The 18117-nt window shown below is 37.6% G+C and overlaps 3 protein-coding genes across 3 annotated transcripts in view; 2 read left to right on the top strand and 1 right to left on the bottom strand.

The window, feature by feature from the left end:
- Positions 1–243, bottom strand: part of LOC111369447 (histone deacetylase HDT1-like) — a 4373-nt gene extending 4130 nt beyond the window's left edge. Inside the window, exon 1 of the mRNA XM_022990964.1 lies at positions 129–243. Coding sequence (XP_022846732.1) covers positions 129–141 — 13 coding nt within the window. The 5' untranslated portion in view covers positions 142–243. The remainder of the gene's footprint in view (positions 1–128) is intronic.
- Positions 244–4192: 3949 nt separating this feature from the next.
- Positions 4193–4876, top strand: LOC111368972 (protein FAR1-RELATED SEQUENCE 4-like). Its single transcript, XM_022990464.1, has 2 exons — positions 4193–4637; positions 4740–4876. Exons 1-2 carry the CDS (start codon positions 4193–4195, stop codon positions 4874–4876), a joined length of 582 nt encoding a protein of 193 aa, XP_022846232.1.
- Positions 4877–5229: 353 nt separating this feature from the next.
- Positions 5230–6129, top strand: LOC111368971 (protein FAR1-RELATED SEQUENCE 1-like). Its single transcript, XM_022990462.1, has 2 exons — positions 5230–5415; positions 5530–6129. The coding sequence occupies exons 1-2, from the start codon at positions 5230–5232 to the stop codon at positions 6127–6129; spliced, it is 786 nt and encodes a 261-aa protein (XP_022846230.1).
- Positions 6130–18117: the final 11988 nt, after the last annotated feature.

Genomic DNA, 18117 nt, shown 5'->3' with positions numbered 1-18117 from the left:
AAAAAAAAAAAAAGAAAAAAAGAAAAAAAAGGCAGAATCATCCAAAAACGAAAAAAAATGAGGTACGCGATGATCAATAAGTAGATAGATACATAAGAGAGCCAAATGGGAAAACGAGAGACGCTTACCCCAAAACTCCATTGTTATGAAAGAGTGAAAGTTTGGGTTTTAGAGAGAGTATTAGGGTTTTTAGTGCAAAGAGAGAAGACGAACGCTGGGAAATGATAATTCTTAGGGTTGAAATGGCACATATAAAGAGATCGGGGCGGAGTACATTATCACAAATTGGAGGCCGACGCATAGTGTTGGGCTGGCCCATGGGCGCCGGGCTCCGTCTTAGATGAGGGAGGATTTGTCCAAGGGAAAATTTTATAAGCCCTTCCACTTTTTTAAGAGTAAGAATGAAAAATATAATTATTATGGGATCCACACAAGAAATAAAAAATCAACAATGGTGACTTGATGTAATAGATAAAGATTATATTTTTCTTTTTTGTGACCCAAGACTGAAAATCAAATGAGAACTAAGAAAGAGTTCAAGTATCACACATTTCAAAATCAATAAAACAAGTTTTATAAATCGGATTTTTATTAAATTTTATTTATAATTTAATTAATTATTTCATTAATTAAATATATTTAGGTCACATTTATGTACAAATTAACGATTTAATTAGTAACTTATTATTTTTTATCACAAATTATTTTACGATCACAATTCAAAAATTTTGTATATCACAGTTTGTTCATCGATCACAAATCAAAAAATTAATTAGTCACGTATTAATTTTTAGTCATAACTTACCAATTTATTGGTTACAACTTACTTCTCGATCACAAATAATTTTTTTTATAAATTATATATTATTTTTTGGTCACGAATCATAAATTTTATAGGTCATAGAATCAAAACTTTTAATGGTCACAACTCATTTATTTATTACAAATTATTAGATTAATTAGTTACAATTAATTTTTCGATCATACCTTAATCAATTATGAGTCACGATCATATATTACAAATTAATCAATTATTAGTCACAAGCAACCAAATAATTAGTCACAAGCATCCAACCCTATTTCTCCCCACCGCCCACCGTTACAACCGCCGCCACAACCACAACCACAACCACAACCACCATCATTATCACCATTACCGCCACCACTACGAAGAAGCGCCATCGTCGCCAACAAAGCCACCACCACCTTATGACAACTTGTCAACGCCACAACGCACCAACAAATTCATCACCACAACAGAGAAACGGTGCTATCGGAGATACCACCATCTTTGTTGCAGCAACCACCACCATCAACATCAGTCACCATGGCGACCGCCACCACCACAATCGATCACCATAGCGACCACTACCATACCATCAATCACCACCGCAAGCACCATCTCCACCACATAAAATTAGGGATTAAACGACCACCACCACCATCACCTCGCCACCACAGCCACCAAACAAAATCGGATCCAAAGAATTGAATACAACACAATTGAATCGCCACCACCACCGTACCCATAGCACTGTACCACCACCACCGCACACCTCCACCAAACTGCCAACCACGCTCAATTCAAAAAAAAAATTAAAAAGGAAGAATGGGGAGATCAGTGGCGGCGCCTGCAGATCTGCGATGATGAGTGTACTAGCACCACAGGCTGCTTGCCCGGCAACAATGGGTGCTTGTGGTGTGGTGTCGACCGGAGCGGCTCCATTGTTGATTATCGAAGTTTGAATTGATGAAAGGAGAGAGAAAGAGAGAGGGCGAGCCGGGGAGATGTAGAGAGAGAGAGAGAGGAATATGAAAATAAATTAGGGTTGGACAAAATTTATATTATAATATTTAATATTAAAAATATCTGATTTTTGAACAATGAAACCTTCACTATGATTTTAGAATATTGATCTTGAAAAGTAGGTAGGGATGTAATTTTCACTTTGTCCAATGCAAATTTAAGGCTCAACGAGACAAAAACATGGGCATCTTAGAAAAATACCTTTAAAATTAGGGGTTTTTCGAAAAATCATATGAAAAAAATATTGGAAATAAAAAATATTGTGTAAAATTAAAAAATGACACAATGTCACTTTTTATAAATATTGTGTCCCATTTTTTTAGTATTACTTTTTTATTAAAAAATTAAATACGATGTCACTATTATTAAAAAGTGATGTTTGTCATTAAAAGGAGTGATACAAATTTCAAAAAGAAGATTGAAAAAAAAAGTGATAAAAATTCAAAAAAGTGACAATTACTAAAAGAGTGACGAAAATTCAAAAAAGTAGCAGAAATTTTTAAAAAAAGTGACGAATTTAAAAAGTGACATAAATTTAAAAAAAGTTACATGGATTTAAAAAAAAAAAAAAAAAAGGGACAAACATTCAAAAAACGACAAAATTCAAAAAAAAGAAAAAGTGACAAAACAAGTTGTAACGTTGGAATCAGTTCAATAAATGACATAAATTTAAAAAAAGTTACATGGATTTAAAAAAAAAAAAAAAAAAAGTGACAAACACTCAACAAACGACAAAATTCAAAAAAAAGAAAAAGTGACAAAACAAGTTGTAACGTTGGAATCAGTTCAATAAATGACATAAATTTAAAAAAAAATGACACTATCCATTACATTGGATACATCTTTAGTCTATAAACTGCTAACATCAAATATTGTTTACAATGATTAGCTGCAAAACATTTTCTCTAATCCATGTGGGAAAAAAGTTTGTTGGAATCCAAAATATATATCTGAGCAGACTACGTTATCCTCTTGTATTGCCTAGTTCTAGCATCCAATAAAATTTCTTAGCCTTGTTCTTGAACAATTGGACATTAACCACATCACTGGTATCAACAATAGCTGGCTTAGATCAACCTGTACACCATCGAAAACCACATATGGTGATCAATCAAGAACAAGCATGACTCGACATAAACTACTACCGTCTGCATAACTTGACATACACACATAAAGAGTAAGACATGTGTATAATTGAGTTGGCTATTTCTTTCTACACTTGGTATTAGAACCATTGGAACTTTTATGTCTGATTTGGTAATATATATGCAAATTAAAGCTCCATAAAAATTTAAAAATCAAATCACAGAGCTAAAATCTTGTGTTAAGCAGACATTTGAAAGGGAAAAAAAGAAAGGATAATTCTACTTGCACATACTCACGGATAGGGGTTTAAATGTGTCATGTGTGCTGCAGAATAAGTCACATGTGCTGACTTTTTGGAGGGAAACCAAGCCCAAATTACATCCTTGTTCGCCCAAGTTAGACACCCATTTCATCTTTGTCTGAAAAAATGATTTCCCCCAAAATTACACATAAGGCACCGACAACGTGGGGAACTCCGACAACGGTATTCCCTTCGGTTTTAGTACTTTCGGCAGCGTACATGAGCTTGCTTTTGTGGTCGATTGAAGGCAACGTACATAAGCTTTTGTGTTGTCAATTGAAGGTATTCGAAAGACATTTTTGCCGGTTTGCAAGAGCCAAAGGTCATTGTGGACGAGTGACGATCTTCAATTTTTGCAGATTTGAAGGTAGCATACATGTTTTCGATTTTTGCAGATTTGAAGTTTATGTTTGTGACGTGTAAAAATCGTCAATCCATGGAAGTTTCAGTTGAAATCCGAAGTTTATTTCTTCTATAATAAGGTTGCTTTTAAAATTAATTAATTACTTCAAGTTTTCAAAAGCTAGCCAAACCAAAGGGTGAATGGTTGCTGAAAAATTGTCCGTTAGTGATACGTCCCAATTACCAGTCCTCAATAGCAAAGCTGAAAATGTTGAGGCTTTCAGCTTGTCATTTTAGCCTCCTAAAGCAATCCCCTTTATTTCTTTTTTTCTTCCGAAGTTAAAATGTAGTGCGTAATATTATTTTACTGAACTTCATGATGAAGTTCTACTAAAATCCTTTTTGAATTAATGTATTGATGTTCTAATAAGAAAGAAGTTGCTGCTTCTATGGAATAAATGCCTAATTTTGTTGAAGTTCTACTAAAATCCTATGTACTGATATATTAAAATCCTTTTTGAATTAATGCCTAATTTCTGTGTATTTCATTGCAATGGAATTCGAAAATATTGTTTAACAATGATACTATCTGAACTGAGAGTTGTTGTATATGTTGACTAAACATGACGATTGCTTTTTTCGCAGCATAATAAAGTATGGATTTGGACGTCCAAGACAAGGATGCCAATGTTGTAGTGCAATCTGGAAATGAGAAGTTAACGGAGTCCGTGAACGTAGTGGAAGGTGTAACAGCAGGGGGAGATGTTATAATTGCGCCTGAAGTGGGTATGTTGTTTAAAAGTAAAGTAGATACGTATGATTTCTACAAGAAATATACTTGTGCCGTGGGTTTTCCAATCAAGAAAATAAATTCAAAGAAATTGTATGATGAGATTTTGAGATATTTGACATTGACTTGTAGTCGTGAAGGCAGAATAATCAGTTATAGCAGTGGTTCTTTGAAGCCACGTCCAACAGTAAAGATGGGTTGTAAGGCCAGAATATTTGCATCTTCTGCTACTTTTGGGAATTGGAGAATTAACGTTGTAAACCTCGACCATAATCATGACATAAGTCCTTCTAAATCTAGATTTGATCGATGTAACAGACAATTGAGCACACATGTGAAACAAAAACTTCAAGTGAATGATTTGATAGGAATCTAATTGCGTAAAAGTTACAACGCTGTAGTTGTCGAAACAGGTGGATATGAGAATATGACATGTATTGAAAAGGATTGTTGTAACTACATAGAGCGAGTAAGGCGCTTAAGACTTGGAGAAGGAGATGCTGCAGCAATACAAACATATTTTTCGAAAATGCAAGCACAATGCCCATGATTTTATTTCAGTATGGATTTGGACGACGAATCGCGTCTGAAAAATATATTTTGGGCAGATAATCGGTGTAGGCCGGCTTACAAGGAGTTTGGTGATGTCGTTATATTCGATATCACTTATCTGACTAATAAGTACGACATGTTGTTCGCCCCCCTTTTGTCGGAGTAAATCATCACAGACAATCAGCACTACTTGGATGTGGTTTGGTATCGAATGAAAACAGATACTTTTATATGGTTATTTAAGACATGACTTCAATGCATGCATGACCAAGCTCCACATGGTATAATTACTGATCAAGATAGGACAATACAAAATGCAATTCAAATTATTTTCCCACATAAAAAGTATAGATGGTATTGTGGCACATTTTAAAGAAGTTGCCAAATAAGGGTTCGATATTCGGGGCCATACATGGTCTGGTATATGATTCGCAATCCAATGAAGAATTCGAAGACGGTTGGAGAGCAATAATTGAGGAGTATGACTTGCATGATAATGATTGGTTATCTAGATTGTACGAGAACAGGGAATGTTGGGTTCCTTACTTCTTGAAAACCACTTTCTGGGCGGGTATGTCAACTATACAACGAAGTGAGAGTATGAATGGATTTTTTGATGTCTATGTGCATTCGAAAATCTCGTTGAAGTAGTTCGTTGAACAGTTCGAACGTGCTCGTAGGAGTAAGGTTGAGAAGGAATTTCAAGCTGATTTTAAGTCATTTTCGCAGCTGGTACCCTGTGAAACACAATTTGAAATGGAGCAACAATATCAATCAGTTTACACAATTTCAAAATTTCGTGAAATTCAAGCAGAGTTCACAAGAAAGGTGTATTGTGATATCCTGTCCACTTCGGAAGGATGTTCCAATATGACATATGAAGTACAAGAGACAATTATGTGTGAGGGCCATTGGAGGAAAAAGATGTATATCGTGGCATACGAGAGAGATAAATGTGAAATTATTTGCACATGTCACTTGTTTGAGTTTCGGGGGATACTTTGCAGACATACGATCACAGTACTGGCTTGGAATGACGTCACACATATTCCAGACAAGTACATACCGTGGAGATGGAGGAGAGATGTTTGTAGAGCGCACACGAAGGTTGCAGTAAACTACGATGGGTTAGTCAGTACTCCTACACAATTGAGATATGAAGAGATGTCTAACGAGTTTGTGCAACTCGTAAACCTTACTGCAGATGATGAAATACGTTCACGTGCGATAGTGGAATGGATAAAATGCTAATGCAAAGAGCTTACGAGAACAAAATTGAGTATTGGAAGTAATTTCGTGGCGCAAAACACTATTCAGGTCCCAAATCAATGTACTAATGTATCAAATAGTACAAGCCTTAGTGTATTAGATCCAAAGTTGAGTCGAAGAAAGGGGGCTCCAGAGAAACTTAGACAAAAAGCCCATTGGAGACTGCATTAAAGAAAGCAAAGGTATGTTCGCTTCTTTGATTCTAGGCTAATCATTTTTTTCGAAATAAAATTAAGAGTAACTTTGACCGACAACGAGCAACACTAGTATGGTCGATGGCAGATTCAATGTCCAGCCACATTAAGCAGAATAGTGTTTCATGCCGACACCAATTCCATACTTGTCGAACTGTATGCTGTCGCCGTTCTCCCTTTCATAATGTCCCATCAACACACTGTTCTCTGTCTCACAACAATTACCTTCTGCAAATTTGATCCTTCCATTGTCTGCAAACATTGTGTACAATTCGCAAGGTATAAAGTTATGCGTTCTATATGAATTGGAAATTCATTTTCTCACGATTGCTTCATTTAACATGGACAATGTATTTTAATGTAGGTCATTGTATGCTGTTTCACGATCCAATTTACTAGACGTAGGTGGCAAGGGCTTGTGAGAAAGATGCTGATAAAAATATGTTGAACTTATTTTGCTTGGCCATTATGTCTCTTTCTTGTTCAACGAAACTTAATTATGTTGTATGACATTCCATGAGTGTCTCAATCATTGTATGTTTTGCATGAAATTATTCTGTTAGTTCTAGCTATAATATAAATTTCTCTTGAGCAAGCAATCATCAAGCCTCGGTACGTTGATATCATTCCAAAAGCCGTCGAAGGCAATGTTGGCCAAGTGCTAGAGCAAAAAGTGGAAATTGAAAATCACGGCTATTTTTTGGTTGATCTGGACAAAAGAAGCTCTAGGATCTTTGAATGAAAGGTACAATAAGTTTTTGAGTTAAGAGATAGATCTTTATATTGGGCGTCTTTATGGACTTCTACAAATATGGATTTCAATGGCATGCCTTTCTTTTTAGTATATATATGTATATATTAAAAATTTGGATGTTTTAGCAGATTCCTTTATCCTCTAGAAATTTGAAATTACAATTCTATAATAAATAGAATCACATTTCTTATAATTAAACAAGTTAAAGGCAATTGGTTTGGTTACTGCTTCTTCGTGTATTAATTATTTTTATTGAATTGTTGGCGTGCATTTTTTATTCTATTGCTGCTTGGTTAATTGGAAGCTAGAGCCAAACATTATTTTTTTGAATGGTTGACGTGCATTTTTTTGTCTTATCTAAAAGATTAGAATTAATATGGCATGGATGTTAATTCTAGTGTTTGATTCTGCTGCTGCAGTAAAAATAAATTGGAAAGTTCTTTCCCCATCCAACTTATTGATAAAATTTTTCCATTCAAGGCTGGAACTTGCACTTGCATTCTAAAAAAGCATTAGAATCATAACAATATAACTTATCACAAAATCAAAAATTTCCAAAGAGAACAACACAAATGATTGATTTGGAGTATCACAGTTGACAGATATAGAACGAGAACTACTAAAATATCAAAATGAAAAGCCAGCATTTTAAACCCAAAAAGCATGAGCCAAGCTACAATATCAAAATGCGGTGACAATGTTCATACAGGAAATAGCAATACAACGTGTTCTTGCGCCATACTGGTCATATATGTACAAATCCACGTCATTTTACTCTTTCCAGCACTATCTAGAAATTACACCGGCCGTTTTCCTTTGACATTCACTTCTACGCTAACTTTCTCCACACAGAGCCTCATATCCACCGAAATCTGGAGGTCTTCTTTGTCGCTTATTCAAACTTGAGATTGGAAAGTACGGGACATTTCTTCAACTATTTCATTTTTCACATGGTTAACCAAGTTTGCACTACTATATCCGGATGGACCACTTGATTCTTCTTTGACAACCCACTCCCAAAATTCGCAGTTGTTACTACAGCAAAGGAATAATTTTCCTTAGTTCTCATTCTCCTTCTCCACCACAAAACATTTCTCAAAGCCATGTTGACATCGTGTGCACCGACGTTTCTTTTTACATTCGACAAAGAAGTGATCTTTAGCTCTACAACTATGACATATTCTAGAGTTCCTTCCAAGCATTCTGAAATGGGAATCAACACAACATGGTCACAAAAATGATTGCCACAAGTTCCAGGGTAATACTCATTACGAAGAAAACTGGTGACTTAACCATAGGATCTACAATGAGGTGCCATTTGTAGGAGATTGCCAAGTAAAATGATAACAAATCATTAATTTATCAATGAGATACCATCTCAACTGAATCTATAATGACGTAACATTTCATACATCATTAATTTATCAATACCCTTGATGAATTATAATTTCAAATACACAAAAAATTAATTGATTTCAAAAGAATTTGTGAATAGCAATTTTCATGATTCAATGGGGAATGATACGTTCCAATCAGTGGAACCACTGAGTTTTAAACCACCGTTTTTCAGCATATTAATGAACTAAACAAACACCCAGAGAACTCACTAGATCATTGAATTACAGAACCAAAATAATTTTACTTTAACATTATCTTCAAAACCAAGAATGAAATTGAATACGAAAAGGCAAAATAAATGTACCGGGGAACGGAATTAGCTCTATTTTAGGGAGAGAATGATGCAATAGAAAATTATAACCTGCTTGTTGGTCTAGTGGTTTGCCGACGACGAAAGATTGGACTCCGTGAGACAACGAAACTTTTGATGAAGGTACGACGCGATGGTGATTGGGCAGACGGTGAGGGGTTTGAAGGAAATCGGATCCCATGGGTCAAGAGACGGTGGAACTCTCCAGCAACGTCGAGCGCTTGGAATTTTAGCCGGAGATAGATAGATTTGCTTAGGGTTTCGAATCTGGGGGCATGGATTCGGGTTCTGTTTCTCGTCGTGGATAGAGAGAGAATTGTCTTCTAGCTTTTGATTTTTCTGGCCCATTTTGTTTTGTTTATTGAAAGTATTTTTTGCTCTTTTTTCTTTTTTTTTTTAGTCAAAAATGCCTTCTTCTTCTTCTATTTTTTTTTTTGGTCAAAAAACCCAATTATTTTAAACCCCTGTCCATGAGTCGATCCGTGAGCGTGTGCGAGTAGCACAATTGAAAAAGAAAACCTATATACCCTGAAACGAATATTTTGAAAAGGAAAACCTATATACCTTGAAACAATAAATTGTTTTAATGAAACACCAAAATGTATACATAAAATACTAAAAACATCCGTTATTGAACCAAACTCCTCAACGTTCATGAAACCTCCATTAAAAGAAATGACACATCTAGTTGACAACGAAGAAATTAAAAGCACCTTGCACTTGTGGGAACTTCTTGTGTCAGCATCTTTCACAGTATGAAGAAATATCCTTTCTCATTTGTGGTAGCTTTCTTTATCAAATGGCACTTGGCGTTGTTGCATTGAAGCTTCATTGTCCTCCTCGTGCAACCATACGAAGTGTGAAGATGATCGGAGTCATGGCATGGTTGAGAATTTTTTTTGTTATAATGGATTGGGAGTCTTCTAAATTTGGAAATCGGGAGTATTGGTTTGGGAAGAGGTTTTGGAGGGTTTGAAAAGTATAATCTTTTTTTATTTTTAGGATTATTTAAACGTATTTTTACCTTTTTAATTAGATCCCAGGGTTTTTGTATAGATAGGTCTTTATTTTCATTGTATTGGAACTTTAACATTTGAGAGATTAATACAAAAGGCTGTTTTGCTTCCAATTTCTTGTTTTTTAAAGAAAAAATCGAACTTATCAAGATTTGTTAATCTTGTGGCGTTTAATACAAATCCGGGTGAGATTTAAAAATTGTGTAATTAAGAGGTCGTTAAATTCACATATTAACGGTTGTTTAATTCATTATTGGTGAATTAAATCCAAAATCGATGATTCTTGGCTTTATTGGAATCCGTGTCAATCTAGTTGTGGGTTCGTTAGTGGTCGTGCTAACCGAGTTCACATCAAATTTATTTGGACTTATTCGCACTTTTTAAAAAAGTTTAAGTGCATGATTGCAATTTTTGTTTATTTTTTATTTTATTTTTTCTGTTTTATTTGAATAAGAGTGTATATTTGTCATTTTACATGACAAATTGGATGAAAATGATTATTTTCCACAATAAAATGTGAAGGTAGGGGTGGAAATATCAAAAAATGAAATGTATTGATGTTTTGCATAATAACATTGAAAAGCAAGGACGTTTTGTGTTAATTATCATTTTTTCATTGTCCATCTTCCTTATATGAGATTTTTGTGTTTTCAAAAATAATTTTCACGCTTATGTAGTCAATCTTCTTTCTGCTAGATCGTCTCCTAAACATTAGTAATGAATAGATCTAACTAAAAATTAAATAAATACTACAATATGCTATCTTTTTTTCTTCCATACAATGATTAGTGCAATGCATTTTATTCATATTTTGACAAGTAATTGGAATCAAACCTCTAATATATAGTTACTTCACCTCTTTGCTAAAAGCACTCCACATAAATACTCAACAAGCACAAAATCAAAATCAAAGGGTCTGCTTGACGTGATTTTTGAAAAGTCAAAAGGAGTTTTTGAGATCTAAAAACGATTTTTTGAATCCGCTTGGGTAATAAAAGAGCTTTTAGAGTAATCTGATTTAATGTAACTTTCTTTAACAATACTTTTGAATTAGAAAGTTCTTTTAAAATTTAGTTTTCTGACAATAATTAATGTAATTTCTTCTAAAAACTCTTTTACAAAAAGCAAAAATCAAAACTATGCTAAACTCGCCCTAAATAGTTCTAAACACTAAATCAACCATCACCAAACGTTTATATCCCACCATTACGAAACCTTGCTTGGTGAAGAAACTCCCATAAGCACGACTCATGAAAAACTTGTTGCATTGAAAATATCTCCTACAAGCATGTCTTTCTTCATCCATGTCGGAATTCACCGCAATTGATTTTGTTACTTCTTTACTTCTCTTCGTTCCATGTCTGTGAAATAAAAAAAAATGTAAAACAGTTTATATATAGAAATAAAAACAAAAGAAAAAAAAATCAACTAAAGCTATAATTAACAAAAAAAAAAAAACTAATTAAGCAACTTAATTCCGCAGCAACGATGCCAAAAGTTTGTCCTTGATTTTATATTATTAATATATAGCAAGTGTATGGTATCATAAATAATTAGTAAAGTGGACTTAAGTTTAAATATCGAGCCCACGAGAAATAAGTATTTAGTCTAGTTTTCAACTAACATGACTATAAATGAGTGTAAACACACAATAGAGATGAGATAGATGATATTAACGATCTAAGCCTAATTTAATTATCTAACTAAAAGGTAGGAAATGTTTATGAACTCAAGCAATTGAACGAAAACTAGGATCCTGCATTCTCCTACAATCATCAATCTTAATATCAATTCAAGACTTTGACAACGTTTATTTAAACTTGAAGATCATTGCTGCTAATTTATCTAATAATCCCTCTCTAATAGTATCATATCTACCCTCACTTGAGATCCAATAATATCCATATCTCATATACGAACATATGAGATGCATTAAATAACGATAACATTAATTGGATTATTCAAAGTACAGACAATTACTTCTAACGTCTATAGGATCTCACAATGATTTCCACTTGTCCTAAGTTCATATTCCTTCGCTCGAATATCAATAGAAATCATACACTAATTCAATTAGTGGTCAATTAATTTAAAATCATTAAACTCCTGGCAAGTATTCAAACTAAACAGATATTTAAGCATCAAAATTCAGAATTAATATAAAAACATCTAGAATACCATCTATAAAACTAGTTCAACATCGAATGATTACAATAGCACCAATTAGATAGATACAACATCACTCAAATACTAAATTATTGAGAAGAAAGACGAAAACAATTTTGAATCTTGAATTTTTCAATGGTTCTTGAATTATCTCGTTGGATGTATTCTTCTTCAAGTAATAATGTATGAAAATATATGAATTTGGTTTTTTGTAACGAAAGCTTATTCTCTTCACAAAGAATATGAAATTTGTATTATATAACCAACCACAATTGCACAGGCCATGAGAAGAAATTGCATGAGTTGGCAGATTTGCATTTGGTCCCCATATTCATTCTTTTTGTTCATCTCCAGCCTCTTTCTAATTGGGTCCTTCATCTTTAACTTATTATAAATTGATCATCCACATTTCTCAATCGTCCATAATTGATCTGATACAAGTTTTGAAAGTTTGCAATTAAGTCTCCAAACTTTTCAAATGAAGAATTTAACTTCCAAAACTCGTGAATCACATCCGATTGCTACATTAGTGCCTCCAATTGCATCCAAATGCATTCAAGATGAATTAACATATTTAAACCTAAAATAGGTTGCTATCCACTCAGTTAACAATAAATAGTCAAGTACCGTGTATTTTGGTAGTGGTATTGCCATTTACAATGGTTGCCCTCCCTTCTTCCTCATGTATTATACAAATCCAAATGAAATAAAGAATTCCTTTCATTTTATTGTTTGATCAATTTGGGTTTCTTTCTTTCATTTTTTCCCCATCATCAATGCACTGCAATTATATACTCAAGAAACTAAAAAAGACGATGAGGCTTTAGAGAGAGACCGTTTTATAGTGTTGAAGAGAAAAAGAGTGTACGGCTATACGTTATTATTTAACTACAATGGAATTTGAAGGGTCAATAAGTGCAATTCGTCAATATTAAAAAAATGAATGATATATTCGGAATTATGAAATATTAGTTAGGACATTTTCGCCAAAAAATATTTCTCCTGCATCTGGACTTCTATATATGGTTTTGATTATTTTCTCCATGTGATTGAAGCATATTTTTCTTCTAGTATTCGTAGTCATGCTCAAGTTTGTTGGGTGAATTTGTTAATCTATCAAGGCAAAGATTATATGTAATATTAAGTGGAAATTACAAATTTTTTCATGTGAATTATTTTTGTTGACCTCGCAAATTGGACCCTCCACGTGGCCAATCGATAGCTACTCCACGTATTCTTTCCTGCACACAGTCAACGCACGGTCAGATGCACCGATCAGAACCAACGGGGGTGGTGGCGATCGCATACACTCCGACGGTCAAGTTAGCCTCAGGTGGTAGGAACAATACCCAGGTTGTGCTAAATAAAGAGGAAAATATATATTTGCTTGTTGTGGAAAGCTATGTTGTAAGAGTTTCATTACCTTTGCCTCTTGCCAAACCTTGGGTATTTATAGGTAAGGAGATCCGTTAGATGCGGGACATGTGTATGCATACGACGGTGTGAGGCGTCTGCTCATAGGCATCAATCAGCCGCGTCTATAGAGTGGGCGGATAATTACTTCTCCCGAATTGAGTTGACATAAAGTTGATACGTCACATCAACTAGACTCATGTAGACGTCAAATCAATTGAATCTTGGGGACAGAAAGGATCTTAACATAGATCTCTTTCTGAAATTGGCGACGGATCCTCTAGCAGAGAAACTTCGGTTTGAACAGCACTCCGGCTTCAGGGGCGAGTGCACCTCGGTTAGTTCGGTAGATTGTCTGTGTCTTGCGGTGTGTTAGCAGATGGTGGCTCCACTTCGGAACCACTTCGGATGGATGTCACACGCCTCGTACGACGTGGTTGTGGAATTTTCGAAGTGTTTCAGATGGGGGCGTAACAGTGGTTCCCCCAAGTTCAGTTATGAATATTTATATCATGAGTGGACTTGTTTTCCCGATCGGGTATGTCCGCCTTGGGATAGGGATCGCGATTTGTGAGGGCTTATGGGTCATTTTTCTGTGTTCACCGAAGCGTTGACCACAGGCAGACGCACTAAAGATTTATTACTGAGTAAGGGAAAAACTTATCCGAGGCCGATGTGCTACCAACTGGACGACGCGCTGGGAGAAGGCTAAAGCTTTGTAAAGCTTAGGAGGGAACGCAGCTTCCGAGGCGATGACCCACAGGTGGGGATCTGCATCAGATGCGTCTAAGCTTTGTAAAACTGTATGAAGAGCTCATCTGCCACCGGTGCGTGGACCCATAGGGGATGACGAGTTGGGAGATGACTAAAGCTTTGTAAAGCTTAAAAGGAAATGCAGCTTCTGAGGCGATGACCCACAGGGGGGCTCTCATCGAACGCGTCTAAACTTTGTAAAGCTGTGTGAAGAGCTAATCTGCCATCGGTGTGTTGACCCACAGGGGATAACGCGTTGGAAGATGGCTAAAGCTTTGTAAAGCTTAGGAGGGAACGCAGCTTCCGAGATAATGACCCACAGGGGGGCTCCGCATCGGATGCATCTAAGCTTTGTAAAGCTGTGTGAAGAGCTCATCTGCCACCGGTGCATTGACCCACAGGGGACGATGTGTTAGGAGATGGCTAAAGCTTTGTAAAGCTTAGGAAGGAACGCAGCTTCCGAGGCGATGACCCACAGGGGAGCTCCGCATCAGATACGTCTAAGCTTTGTAAAGCTGTGTGAAGAGCTCATCTGCCACCGGTGTGTTGATCCACAGGAGACGATGCGTTGGGAGATGGCTAAAGCTCTGTAAAGTTTAGGAGGGAACGCAGCTTCCGAGCCGATGACCCATAGAGGGGATCCGCATCAGATGCGTCTTAACTTTGTAAAGTTGTGTGAAGAGCTCATCTGCCACCGGTGCGTGGATCACAGGGGACGACGTGTTGGGAGATGGCTAAAGCTTTGTAAAGCTTAGGAGGGAACGCAGCTTCCAAGCCAATGACTCACAGGGGGACTCCGCATCAGATGCGTCTAAGCTTCCTTTTCAGGGTATGCTTGATTGTTTTGTTTACTGCCTTAACTTACCCATTTGCTTGTGGGTGATTAGGCGTTGAGAAATCCTTCTTTATGCCCAGTTCGTCACATAAGTTTCGCATTTTCTTATTATCGAACTGTCTTCCGTTGTCAGATACTAAGGAATGGGAAATGCCAAACCTGCAAACGATGTTCTTCCAGATGAATTTTGTAGTATTCACCTCGGTGATTTTGGTAAGAGGTTTAGCTTCGACCCACTTAGTGAAATAGTCGATGGCAACAAGGGCAAAAGTCGTATTTCTTCTTCCTTTTGGGAGTGGACTAATGAAGTCGATGCCCTATTTGGCGAACGGCTAAGGGCTGGTCACTACGGAAAGGCTCTAAGAAGGCTGCCTTTGAATATTAGAGAAGCGTTGGCACTTGTCACATTTCTTGACAAATTGGCAAGCATCCCTTTTTAGGGTCAGCCAAAAGTAGCCTTGCCGAAGCATTTTATGTGCCAGAGACGTTCCTCCGGAGTGATTTTCGCAAATTTCGTCATGAATTTCCCTGAGTATATACATAGCTTCTTTGCCTCCTACACATCGGAGAAGTGGCGAGGCGAAGCCTCTTTTGTAGAAGACATCTTCTTGTAGGATGAAGTGTGCAGCCCTCCTTTTTAACTTCCTTACCTCGCTTCTGGAAGTCGATAGTAACTGGTCCTTAAGGTAGGCGATGATGGGCTGTATCCATACCGGGGTGACTTCTATCCATAGCACTTCTTCACCTCCGGAAATGGAGGGCTTCGATAAGTGCTCAACGGGTACAATCTTTAGTAGCTCTAAATCCTTGCTGCTGACCAGTTTAGATAGGGCGTCTGCATGAGTATTCTCTAGGCGTGGGATTTGAACCTTTCAAAATGAGGAACTAGGTCCAGAACCAATTTCAAGTATACAACCATGCTACTATCTTTGGCTGTGAAGTTTCCATTGACCTCGCTCACTACAAGCTGAGAATCGCTACTTGCTAGGAGCCTTATGACCTGCATTTATCTTGCCAGTCTAAGGCCTGCTAGAAGGGCCTTATATTTTATGGCGTTGTTCGAGGCCTTGAAGTCGAACTTTACTGCGCAATTTAGCTTGTGGCCTTCGGGGCTTTCTAAGATGATCCTTGCCCCGGAGCCGACCTCTCTTGAGGATCCATTTACGAACAGTTTCTGTGTTGGGGGCTCGGCTGGTTCCATTGCCGCCTCCATTTCTGGGGTTTTGGCAAATTCTACCACAAAATTTGCAAGGGCCTGGCCTTTGATAGCATGTCGAGGTTGGAACAGTAAGTCGAACTCACTAAGCTCGATCACCCATTTTAGCAGGCGTCCTGATGCGTTCGTTCTTTACAGCACTTGCTTTAATGGGAAATTGGTGAGAACTTCAATTAAGTGGGCCTGGAAGTATGGCCTCAGTTTCCTTGAGGCTGTGACGAGAGCGAGTGCCAATTTCTCCATGTCTGGGTAGCGTGTTTCAGCTGGGAGGAGTGCTTTGCTGACATAGTGTACCGGTAACTGGTGTTCATTTTCTTCTCTGACTAGGACAGTGCTGACCTCCTCATTCGAAACAGCCAAGTAAAGTAGCAGTGGCTCTTCTGGTTGAGGTTTTGATAACAGGGATGCCTCTCCCAAGTGCTTCTTCAGCGCTTGGAAGGCTGTTTCGCGCTCAGAAGTCCACTGGAACTTCTTTCCTTGCTTCAGCACATTGAAGAAGGGTAAGCTCTTATCTGTAGCTCTGGAGATGAAGCGACTGAGTGCAGCTATCCGGTCATTGAGGCTTTGGACCTTCTTTGGTTTCTGAGGTGACGTCATTTCAAGCAAGGCCATTATCATCACTGGGTTCGCTTCGATTCCTCTTTGGTTTACAATGTATCCCAAGAATTGATCCGAAGCCACTCCAAAGGTCCATTTGAGGGGATTCAACTTCATTTTATATTTTCTAAATATTTGAAAGGTTTGGTTGAGGTGACTCACTTGTTCGTCAGCCTGAAGGCTTTTGACTAGCATGTCGTCCACGTAGACCTCTATGGTTTTGCCAATGAGTTCGGCAAACATCATGTTGACCAGTTTCTGATATGTAGCTCCAGCATTTTTCAATCCAAAGGGCATGACTTTGTAGCAGTACAGTCCCCTGTCCGTGATGAATGATGTAGCCTCCTCGTCGGGTTGGAACATGGGTATCTGGTTATACCCTGAGTATGCATCCATGAAGCTCAAGAGTTCATGTCCGGCGGTGGAATTCACAAGTTGGTCTATCCTTGGAAGTAAGAAGCTGTCTTTAGGGCATATTTACGTTTGTGAAGTCTACGCATACCCTCCACTTTCCGCTAGGCTTCTTCACCAGGACCGGGTTGGATATCCACTTCGGGTAGATGACTTCTCTGATGAAGCCGTTGAGGCTAAGTTTGTCTACTTCGTCTTTGAGTGCCTCGTATCGCTCCGGGTTGAGGGCACGCCTTTTCTGCCTATGTGGGGGTACAGGAGGAGTTGATGTTAAGATGATAGCAACTGATCCCGGGATCTATTCCCACCATGTCTTCATGCTTTCAAGAGAAGACATCCAAGTTCCTTTTCAGAAAATTTACCATTTCTTCTTTTGCTTCGGGAGACAGCGCCTTTCTTATTCGTAGGACCTGACGGGGGTCCTCTGGGTTGGCGAAGAAGGTTTCAAGTTCTTCCATTGGGGTTGCATTTGGCTCGGAGTGAATGATTCGGGGGTCTAATTCATCAAGAGGGTGCCCTTCTTCAGGGGCCTCTTCCATGTCGACATCTTCCTCCTGTTCGGAGGTATGCCCTTGTTTAGGGGCCTCGATCATTTCCACGTCTAAATTGGGTTCACTTGCAGCTTCAGTTATGATCACATTAACAGTTCGGGGCTCCGATTTTCGCAGAGAGTTTAAGTAACACACCCAAGAGCCCATCTCGTCGCCTCGTACCATGGCAATCCCATGTTCAGTTGGAAATTTCATACACAAGTAGTGGATGGAGGTGAGAGTCTAAAGATCTTTCAAAGCGGGTCTTCCCAATACTCCATCATAGGCTGATCTGTGGTCGACCACCAAGAATTCTAAGAAGTGTTGGGCTACTAGAGGAGCTGAACCCATCTCGACGGGCAGAGTTATCCGCCCTC

This window comes from Olea europaea, chromosome 20 (assembly GCF_002742605.1).
Source record: "Olea europaea var. sylvestris chromosome 20, O_europaea_v1, whole genome shotgun sequence".
In the NCBI taxonomy this organism is placed as follows: domain Eukaryota; kingdom Viridiplantae; phylum Streptophyta; class Magnoliopsida; order Lamiales; family Oleaceae; genus Olea; species Olea europaea.
This window is presented reverse-complemented; position numbering and strand designations above follow the sequence as displayed.